Source organism: Polyodon spathula, chromosome 37, assembly GCF_017654505.1.
Source record: "Polyodon spathula isolate WHYD16114869_AA chromosome 37, ASM1765450v1, whole genome shotgun sequence".
Lineage (NCBI taxonomy): Eukaryota > Metazoa > Chordata > Actinopteri > Acipenseriformes > Polyodontidae > Polyodon > Polyodon spathula.
The window spans coordinates 3,642,544-3,653,919 of NC_054570.1; the positions used below are offsets into that span (position 1 = coordinate 3,642,544).

Here is an 11,376-nt window from a genome sequence, read left to right on the forward strand (position 1 = left end):
CACACAGAGAGTGGTGAGGGGATGGAACGGGCTGCCTAATCATGTTGTTGAAGGAGAATAACTGGGATCCTTTAAGGCCCAACTTGACAATGTTCTGAGATTTGAAGCAGCTGAATGTTTAGTTAAACTCCTTGGCAGAACTATATGTCAAGGGCCTCAGAGACTGACAGAGGATCGGGGCGGTGAACGAGGTTACAAACAGGAACTGGGTATTAATAGAGCTGTGCAGAAGAAGTAGTTTCCTGTGTTTGTTCCTGACAAACAGGTGATTCCTGTCTGAGTCAGAGATGCCAACACGTGAGCGAGAGACTTCCAAACCTTCAACACGTGAGCGAGAGACTTCCAAACCTTCAACACGCGAGCGAGAGACTTCCAAACCTTCAACACGTGAGCGAGAGACTTCCAAACCTTCAACACGCGAGCGAGTGACTTCCAAACCTTCAACACATGAGCGAGCGACTTCCAAACCTTCAACACGCGAGCGAGCGACTTCCAAACCTTCAACACGCGAGCGAGCGACTTCCAAACCTTCAACACGCGAGCGAGCGACTTCCAAACCTTCAACACGCGAGCGAGCGACTTCCAAACCTTCAACACGCGAGCGAGCGACTTCCAAACCTTCAACACGCGAGCGAGCGACTTCCAAACCTTCAACACGCGAGCAAGCGACTTCCAACCCTTCAACACTGTATTTAAGCTCTAGTGCCTTCATCAGTGTTATTGAAACTAAACTGATTCAAGCAGACTCACATTAACACTACTGAAGGCCTGGTCTAGTCTCTATACTTGTCCCTCAGACCTGCTGTGCTCTATAACCTGTCTCTGCTGTACGTACCTGCGGCGATGCTGCATGCTGGGATGAGTGTGAGGCAGTGATGTCATCATTCTGGGAGGGTGTGGTTTTGTCATCAGGGTCGTGGGGTCGGAAGCTGCTCAGGGTCACGCTAGGCTTCTCCCTCCCAGGCAGGTCCAAACCACTATAATAAATTCCACGGGGGAGCATGGTCCAAGCCAACCATTTATAGAAACGTCTGGGGGGGGGGGGGGGGGGCAGAGATGATGGAGAGACCCAAACACACACACACACACACACACACACAGAGACTCAGACACAAAGAAATAAGGACACAGACAGGCACAATCAATTAATCACATGCTTGCTTGCACTGAATAAATTCATTCACAAACTGAAAAATCAAAAAACAAAAATAGAAAAACAAAGTTTCTATAAGAGAAAAACCACTCTATGTTTTATTAAATAAAATAATTTAAATATGTAATTATAAAAAAAAAGAAGGCCGACGTATTTTCACTACTGCGTGTGGTTCTTATATTAATAAAATAAATGAACCCACAAACTCATCTATCAAACCAAGCTGTTCAAATCCCCCAGTGTTACTGTTCATAAATATCAACGATGCATAATAAATAGGAGCTACTTGGAAAGAATATCAGAATTATTGACTAAAAACAAAAAAGCATTGGAGTTTTCAATGACAAACCACTAGAAACTAGTCCACTTTGATTCCATTCAATGAATGAAGCCACATAAGTTCTACTGTTAATAACGTTTACTCCAATCCAAGTCTCTTTCGCTGAGGATTTCACAGCAGTTTTGTTCCTCCAAGCTGTCACCAAGCTATCCCACACAAGCAGGAATGGAATTATTCAGTCAAACTGATTAAATCTAACAAGCGTTTCACCAAACAGTGTCTGACATCACCCTGAAAAGCAACAAGACAGTGACCGTCACTCTCTCACTCAAACACTCACTCACACTCACTCACAGAGACTCACTCTCTCACACACTCACTCACTCACACACACACAGCGACTCACTCTCTCACACACTCACACTAAGCAAGGCAGCCTCTTTAAGGGTGTTTAAATCAGATAGACAGACGGACAGACAGATGGACAGACAGGCTTTAATATATATATATATATATATATATATAGGTATGTCTTTGAGACTCAAGTGCAGATTAAATATGTAGCATCACACAGACAGACAGATCGCACCAGCATCTTTCCATTCCCCTCTCTCTCTGTTCCTCGCTCCCTCTCCAACTCTTTTTAATCATGGGTTAAGTGTGCAATCCGATCATGTCCAGCTTGTAAGTCCAATCCATGTCTGTCCAAGCTCTCGTGAAGACGGGGTGCCGCGAGGTCTGTACCCCTCGGAGTTCCACGCAGCCTGCCTGTGTTTGATCAGAGTGCACAGTGAGTCTCCAGTTCAGTGGAGTGACAGACAGGCAGGCAGACCGACTTGCTCCAATAGTATTCCTTTTCCAGTAATGGTAAGGACAGGCCCTGTAAAACACAAGCCAAGAAACACTGTGTTCATATCACTGTACAAAACAGCATGACAGGACATCATACAGACACTGTGCTGGGGAGCTGCTGTAGTTCTGTACAGGGTTTTATATCAGTATTATAGTGCGGTCCCGCCAGCATTGCCCTGTGTACAGCACAGCACAGCCAGGCTCTGCCCAGCACACAGCAGGCAATGCCAGTGCATTAGATACAGACACCATGCTGGGTAGCTGCTGTAGTTCTGTACCGGGTGCTATAGTGTTATATAGTATCTTTAAATGAGCATTGCCAAGTACAAAAGATGACAAACACACACACACACATAGGCTATGCAAATACTGTAACCAAAACACCTCCTCCTAGTTTTGCACTGCTCTCCTCCCCTCCCTGCTATAAAACAAAAGGAGAAGATTAACTTATAAACCAGGAAGAACAAGACAGCGGGCAAAGAAAGGAGGAGGGAGAGGAGAGAGGGAGGGAGAGAGAGGGAACAGGAGAGGGGGAGGACGGGAGAGAGGGAGGGGAGAGAGAGAGGGCAGCCTCTTCATTAGGAACTCCCTTTCCTAACAAAACGGCCACTCCCTGTGTAGCGATGAGATTGGAGCTAATCTACCACACAGGGTGGCTGTCTGTCTGTCACTGATACAGTAGAGTTGCTGTGCAGTACTGTAGCACACTATCAGCACCAGACAGACAAACAGACAAACTATGAGCTAGCTACCCAACCCACTGCGGGACTATCAGTCCACAATCTGACCTGTGAGATAAAAGAGGCTTCATATGAGCAGCTGGGCGGGCAAGAGAACTGTGAAGTGTAGGGAGAGAGGAGAGAGGAGAGGGGAGAGGGAATGGGGAGCGGTGAGAGAGGAGGGAGTGGAGAGAGGAGAGAATAAAGAGGAGACGGGAAAGGAAAAGGGAGAAAGGAGAGGGGTAGAGGAGAGGGGAGAGAGCAAAGGAGACAGGAGAATGGAGGGGGTGAGAGGAGGGAGGGGAGAAGAGGGAGGAGTGAGGAGAGAGGGGAGAGGAGGGAGGGGAATGGAGAGGGGAGAGAGCAAAGGAGACAGGGGAATGGAGGGGGAGAGAGGAGGGAGGGGAGAAGAGGGAGGAGAGGAGAGAGGGGAGAGGAGAGAAGAGGGGAGAGAGCAAAGTAGACAGAGGGATGGAGGGGGGAGAGAGGAGAGAGGGGAGAGGAGAGAAGAGGGGAGAGAGCAAAGTAGACAGGGGAATGGAGGGGGGAGAGAGGAGAGTTTGGAGAAAGTTGGGTTAATCATACTGGGGGGTGGTCTGGACACTCGCAATGAGAAAGAAACAAAAAAGGGAAGTACAAAAATAGCAGGAAATTGGCTATTTCTGTAGAACTCAACTTCCTGTCTGTGTGTTTGACACGAGGTAGAGATCTGTAGACGATCTTGAGAGTGAGGAGAGGACAGAGGTGAGAGAGAGAGAGAGAGAGAGAGAGAGAGAGAGAGATAGTGAGAGGAATGGAGGGACTAGGGCTGTGTGTGAGAGAAACTGGGAGAGGATAGGGACAGGAAAGAACAAGAAATTCTATCTATGCAAACTATCCCCCTATCTCTCTATCTGTATCATGATGAGATCCGTCACAGAAAAGCAGTCCTGCAACTCGACAGGTGTATTCGCTTTGGCACAGGTGAGTCTGACTCTCTCAGGGCAGGTGTAACAATCTCAGCCAGTAGGAAAGTACAACGTCATTCTACCGATTCTAACTACGGCAGGGTTCGTGAGCAGGGCTTTAGAATGGCGAGAGCATCAGCAATGACGTCTGCATTGCTCGAATTCGGCCCCCGGACTTTCAATAACTCCAAAATGCAAAAACAAACCTTGTATTTTATTTACGAATGTCTTATTTTAAAATCTCAACGTGTCTGCCTGTTTTTAACAGAATTATTGCTAATGTGTTCACCTGCATTTACAGTACAGTGTGTGTGTGGTGTGTGTGGTGTGTGTGTGTGTGTGTGTGTGTGTGTGTGTGTGTGTGTGTGTGTGTGTGTGTGTGGAGCCGTATAGAAGTACATGAACTAACCGAGGCGGTGATGAGACCAGTTATGCGTGCACACACACACACACACATACACACACAACACACACACACACACACACATACACATATATATATATATATATATATATATATATATATATATATATATATATAAGTTAATGACAGTGCCATTACCGTATTCCGTGTAGCTGCTGTGCGAGTCTCTCTGTGTTTTACATAAAACCGGACCCATGCGTTGCAATTCAACACCGCCCCGTCTCCCCTTCAACCTTCATGCGCTTCTTAAACGAAAACAAGTTCGTACATAGTGTGTCTTCTTTAGCACTACACACGCTCAGTCCGGGTTCCCCTTGCTTCCTGTGCTCTTTGGTGTGCGGGCATTTGTTTGAATCGCTTTTCACTAGACGCCCTTTCCTCAGTCCTGTACTGAGCGGCGGTCCGCAGACTCGCTGTCAGGGGAATACAGCTGTAACGCGGCGTCACTCACACTGACTGACACACACTGACTGACACACACTGACTGACACACACTGACTGACACACGCATGGCGTGGAAACCCGGACTGGAGTTTTTATAAGGTATTTTCTTTACAGCTTGTCAAGACTCCACTCCAGCTGTGTGTGTGTGTGTGTGTGTGTGTGTGTGTGTGTGTGTGTGTGTGTGTGTGTGTGTGTGTGTGTGTGTGTGGTGTGTGTGTGTGTGTGTGTTGTGTGTGTGTGTGTGGTGTTGTGTTTCTACTAACGTGGCTTGTGTTTTTCATGCAACTTACAACAAGCATGTGGCAGGGGACTGTCACTCGGACACACCTTCTAGCGTCACAACCATCCGCTAAGGACTTGCTACTTAATTGACGGTACAAATAAACTTGCCATCAATTATTATTATTATTATTATTATTATTATTGCTGGTACTGCAGCTCAAATAGCGCTGTATCATTTCATGTTTGCAAGTAACTCCGTAAACTGGTCAGACAACCCTACTGCTCGTTCTGGGAATTACATGCAGCTGGACTCCTATTTCGCTGTTCATAGTACATACTTAAATACCGCTATCCTGTTAAGCAGGAACTCTAATGTATAAGCTTGGATTTATCTTTGCTGGACTTGTGGTGTGTAGGTTGAGTACCTCTCTGAAACCATGTGACACTATACCTGCTTGTACTGGATAGTTGTCCTTCAAGATTTGCACAATACATTGCTTTATTCATGTATCATAAGATTTAACTTTATTTATCATTTGTACTTCTGCATCCTTCTCGGTGATCCAGTCCGGGTTTTGCGTGTTGCTGTGGGCGATTGCAGCGAGCGACTCTATTGAAGGAAGTGACCAGCCTAATATTGAACAATAACCAGATATCCTGTTGGAAGCTCAGCATTACTGAACACTAGGGGTACTGTAGATCGAAGCAATGCTGTACCCAGTGCTTGTGCTGCAGAACCCCAGGGGTACGCATTGGGAAGTGACTGCATTTAAAATAGCATCAGCAATCAAACACTGTGTTCTAGTCTAGCTGCTATAATTAGCTACCCCAAACACTGTGCTCTAGTCTATTGTCACGCTGAGTTTTATAGTAAAAATCAAACACAACACCATCTTTTACAAAATGTGTTTTATCAGCAAGTAAAGCATAACAATGTTTACAATTTTATTTTGTTGTTGTTTCCCAAACAGATTTTTAAAACATAGCGGCAAAAAACAAGGCTGCAGTTGTAAATGTAAAGACCCCTTTCTGCACCAGTGTTTAAACTGTGTTACTGTTCGTTGATCTGAAACAGCACTGAGTGTGTGTCTGTGTATGTGTGTGTGTGTGTGTGTGAGTTCCGAATTGTCTGTCTGTGTGTGTGTCTTTACCACAGGATTCAACTGGACAGATTCGCTGTTAGCTTGCATAATAAAACGTCTCATACAGGAGGCTGAAGTGCACAGATGACTGGTATTAATGAGAAGACTGTCTTAATAAATAATGAACAGTATGTTGTTTGGCTGCCTTTTAAACCCAGGTGTCTTGATTCGCTGTGAGAGTTCAATATATACACAGTACCAGTAGAATGAACATCTTAAACAATATCACAAGTACAGATTCAATTATTCTAGGCACGGATTTCTTTCTATAGAAAAACTTACATCTAACATACACACAATCACACGGGCACACACACATACATACACAATCACACAGGCATGCACACGGACACACACAATCATACAGGCACGCACTCACTCTCACACGGGCACACACACATACATACAGACACACTGACTAGCACACATGCACAGTGCAAAGCTGAACTGCCCAATCCCCCCATCAACACCAAAACAAACCGCAAGCTTTCCTATAAAGAAAAAGAAAAAACAAACTGAATTCTTCCTCAGTCCAAAACTTCAGAAATGGAATGACTTCAACCACCTGCGATTCAAATAAAAAATACATTATTATTATTTTTTATTATTATTATTATTATTATTATTATTATTATTAATTACCCAGATATGTATGTATGTTTTTATTTTTTTTAAAGATTGATTTCACTAACATTTTAATACAGCGTACAGCGCCACCACTACTGGTGTTCAAATGCAGTCACTGCAGCTTCATGTAGAGAATTTGCTTTCTTTATTTCTTTGATTATATTGTTATAAAAAATTAATTATAATTTATTTAAAAATGGAGCATGGATCTGCTCACTGATCTGAACCTCTCTCTCTCTCAGAGGCTCTGACTCCTGCACTGATAGCATGGAGCTGCTCACTGATCTGAACCTCTCTCTCAGAGGCTCTGACTCCTGCACTGACAGCATGGAGCTGCTCACTGATCTGAACCTCTCTCTCTCTCAGAGGCTCTGACTCCTGCACTGATAGCATGGAGCTGCTCACTGATCTGAACCTCTCTCTCAGAGGCTCTGACTCCTGCACTGACAGCATGGAGCTGCTCACTGATCTGAACCTCTCTCTCAGAGGCTCTGACTCCTGCACTGACAGCATGGAGCTGCTCACTGATCTGAACCTCTCTCTCAGAGGCTCTGACTCCTGCACTGACAGCATGGAGCTGCTCACTGATCTTACCAGGGCACTCTGCTACACAGAGGAAGACACTCCAACTCACTCTGCCTTCTGCTGAGAGAGAGAGAGAAGTTAGAGTGAGGTTAAAAGTGAATAAGAAAGGATGTCTGTCTCAGTGTGTGTGTGTCTCTGTGTTTCAGTGAGTTTGTGTGTCTGTGTATGTGTCTCAGTGTGTGTCTGTGTCTGTCTCTGTGTTTCAGTGAGTGTGTGTGTCTGTTTGTGTGTGTGTGTGCTTGTGGCAGTGTGTGTCCGTGTGTGTGTGCAGATTGAATGATTAAAATCCTCAGATAAACACACCCACCTTGTCTATTTCAACTGCAGGGAAAGCTGTGCAGAAAAAAAAAAAAAAAAATCAGCATTATGTTAGAGTATGGGTCCTGGGTAATAATAATGATAATAGAGTGCACTCCGTTTAAAGAATCACATCCATCCCGGATGATTTGATTCTTATTAGCGGTTGACTCTTAAAAGTGGACCGATATGATTACAATTAGCAAAAGCACCTCGGCGCATCAGTATGTATTCACTTTATTAAAACAAAAGTTCACTGACAGAGAACACAAAACACATCTGCACAGAGCAGTGGCGCACTCACTGTCCGATTACAAACTGCACTGGATCACTGCACTTCCACAACCTGTAAACCTCCTTTTCAAGACGAGGGAGCCCCTGTACTTTAGGCCAGTCCTCAAAGTTGTCATCGCATCCTTCAATTGGGTCAAGGATGGGACGATTGCGTCTGTCTTTTTCCTGTTGTGTCGACTCACGCGTAAACCGCTTTTTTTCTACTGGGAGTCGCTGCAGACCAGGCACTGTACTGTATGCACGCTGCGTACGTGCCTAATCACGCGAGATGTGATCAAATTCAAATTCATACACAGCTTATTGGCTGTACAAGTCATTGCACTTGAAACAGTATTGGATTGCATGTAGTCAGTTTGCTCCCAAAATTACTCTTATAAGCGGATTGCTTGTTTCTTACAAGCTGGGTATTTTAGTATGGTTAGTTGGGAATGATTTTGTTCCAGTGGTTTTGATCACTTTATGCGGTTGATTCTTATATAAGTGATTCTTATAAACAGAGTGCACTGTAATAATAATACTAATACTGTTAATATGAGTACAGGTGTGCAGTACCTTTAGCACAGAACAGCCAGCTCCCCAGCTTCAGAAGCCCATACAGAAGAAACGCCACAACAAACAAACCGATCGCATCTTCAATAGAGGGGCCCGACGCACCTGGGGGGGTGGAGAGAGGGACACAACATTTTTATGTGTCAGGGTGTGTGTCTCAGTGTGTGGGTGCGTGACTCTGTGACTTCATGTCAGTGTGTCAGTGTCTCTCAGTGTGTGTTTCAGTGTCTGTGTCTCTGTATGTGTGTGAGTGACTCAGTATCTCTCAGTGTATGTGTCTCAGCGTGTGTGTCTCTGTGTCTCTGTATGTGTGTGTCTGAGTGACTCAGTATCTCTCAGTGTATGTGTCTCAGCGTGTCTGTCTCCGTGTCTTGGTATGTCTCAGTGTCCCAGCTTGTTACCTGCGATGTGCAGGGTGGCTGTCTTCCTGTACCTGGCCCCCAGGTGAGTCGCTATGCAGGAGTACTGGCCCTGGTGGTCCCCCGACTCTGGGGTGACTCTCAGGAAGCTGGTCTGGCTGTACGTCCCATCAGGGTTCTGGGTGTGTCCGGAGAGCTGAGCCTCCGGGAGGTAGCGCACCCCGGCGCCCCCTGCAGGCTGCCACAGCCACTGCACCTCCACATCCAGGGGGTAGAACCCAGAGATCTCACAGGAGAGCTGGACCGGCCGGCCGGGGGGGGACCAGAGAGGGGAGGGGGAGAGGGAGAGGCGTGGGGGCTCTGCCGGGGGAGACAGGAGTGGCTTTTACAGAGTGAGCGGCTTTCAAACACATTTTATAATCATCCACTGTTCTCGCCCTTGATTTCAAAACACTCCATCATAATGCTGAGCAGGTAAAACTAGAAGAAAGTGCCACCAATAGACAGGCAATGCAGACTAGATCAGCCAGTCTCTACATGTCAGTAAGAGACAGTGCCACCCACGGCACAGCTACTGCCCTGCCAGCAAAAGTAAAGCAGACCTGATCTGTGACCTCCAGCTCTACTGCTATCTGTACCAGTATACATAGCAGACAGTGCAGATGTGTATTACAGGTGAGAAACTTACCTGTGACCTCCAGCTCCATTGCTACCTGTGCCAGGATGTAGGGCAGGTACACAGTGCAGATGTAAGTGCCCCCATGATGCACGCCTAAATTGCGCAGCAGCAGTGATGCGTTTCCTGTCTGGTGCAGCGCCTCCAGGTCCATGCCTGCCTCTTCCTGCTGGGCACTGCGCTCCTCCAGTCTGTCTGTCTGTCCGTTGTACGCATAGACCAGCCGGCCCTCCCCGCGGAACTGGTACCGCCACTCCACCGCAAACCCAGAACCCGGTTCCTGCCAGCCCGGCAGCACCGAGAACCCACAGTCCAGACGAGCCAACTGCCCGAGACGAGATCGCAGGACCGGGGTGTGAGAGAACACACTGAGAACCGCTGAGAGAGAGGAGAGAGACAGGAATGGAGAACACAGTGAGAGACAGAGGAGAGACAGGAGAACACACAGAGAGAGGACAACACAGAGAGAGAGAGAGGAGAGACAGGAGAACACACAGAGAGGAGAGAGAGCAAGAGAAGAGTCTCTCTTGTGAGACTATCCTCTAAGAGTGTTTCTTCTCCACTCTCTGTCCTCTTGTGTGTCTCTCTCCTGTTGTGTATCTCTCTCTCCATCTCTTCTCTCTCGTCTTGAGTGTCTCTGTCTCTCTCTCTTGTGTGTCTCTTCCTCTGAGAGAAAACACAGTGAAAGAGGAGGGCAAGGAAAGAGAACAGAGTGAGACTCTGTGACCCCATCATGATTACCTGTGGCCTGCCTGGTTGCTGTGGGAATCCTCAAGATGCTGGACACACTTATGTCCCCGTTGTGGGCGGTGATGGAGGTGGAGAGCCAATCAGCTCCCAGTTGGGCTGGGCTGACACCGCTGCTGGTCAGGGAGAGGCTCCAGTCCACCTGGGCGGGATGAGGAGTGAAGGGGTTAATCTCACAATGCGGCTTCTCCACAGCGCCCTCTACCGACAGCAGAGAGGAACTGCACAGGGGCCCGGACGGATCTGAGGGAGAGAAAGAAAGAAGGGGGGGGGGTTTAAAAAGAGAGAAGGGGGAAACTGACCCTTATAAAAGTTTCCCACAATAAAAACAGTGAAACACAGGTAAGCATTTCAAAGCAGAGAGGCATGGTAAAGCACATTAAAAAAACAAACCATGTTGTAGGGAGCCTGTGTTACCTGTGCAGTGGGCGAGTGTCTCTGTGTTGCCTGTATGTGTGTGGATGCCTGTGTATTGTTACCTGTTCTCAGGTGTGTGGATGCCTGTGTATTGTTACCTGTTCTCAGGTGTGTGGATGCCTGTGTATTGTTACCTGTTCTCAGGTGTGTGGATGCCTGTGCATTGTTACCTGTTCTCAGGTGTGTGGATGCCTGTGTATTGTTACCTGTTCTCAGGTGTGTGGATGCCTGTGTATTGTTACCTGTTCTCAGGTGTGTGGATGCCTGTGTATTGTTACCTGTTCTCAGGTGTGTGGATGCCTGTGTATTGTTACCTGTTCTCAGGTGTGTGGATGCCTGTGCATTGTTACCTGTTCTCAGGTGTGTACATGCCTGTGTATTGTTACCTGTTCTCAGGTGTGTGGATGCCTGTGTATTGTTACCTGTTCTCAGGTGTGTCGGTGCTGTGCAGTTACCTGAGACATAGTAGACCCTCTTTGGGTCGATGTCAGAGGGGTGGTTCTGCTCCGGCCGGGTCAGGTCGGCGCTGGTTCTGATGTACATGAGGGATTTCTCCTGCTTCATGGCAGAGGGGAAACTGCCTGGCTTTTCCTCCACATACCAGCAGTCGAGTACAGGGCACACGCTGAGAAGGTGCACACG

At 46.9% G+C, this 11,376-nt stretch overlaps 2 protein-coding genes across 2 annotated transcripts in view; both read right to left on the reverse strand.

The window, feature by feature from the left end:
• Nucleotides 1–4,872, reverse strand: part of LOC121304184 (ral guanine nucleotide dissociation stimulator-like 2) — a 26,098-nt gene extending 21,226 nt beyond the window's left edge. Inside the window, exons 1-2 of the mRNA XM_041235152.1 lie at nt 4,514–4,872; nt 836–2,313 (exon numbers count right to left, since the gene is read on the reverse strand). Of these exons, the coding sequence (XP_041091086.1) occupies nt 836–1,003 (168 nt within the window). The 5' untranslated portion in view covers nt 1,004–2,313; nt 4,514–4,872. The remainder of the gene's footprint in view (nt 1–835; nt 2,314–4,513) is intronic.
• A 1,249-nt stretch (nt 4,873–6,121) lies between these two features.
• On the reverse strand, nt 6,122–11,376 carry LOC121304185 (tapasin-like; the record flags this gene model as incomplete). The annotated part of the gene is made up of 8 exons (XM_041235153.1): nt 6,122–6,748; nt 7,405–7,455; nt 7,703–7,728; nt 8,539–8,640; nt 8,937–9,254; nt 9,583–9,948; nt 10,312–10,560; nt 11,190–11,376. Coding segments are annotated over 7 exons (1,263 nt in total), but the record flags the coding sequence as incomplete, so codon positions are not given.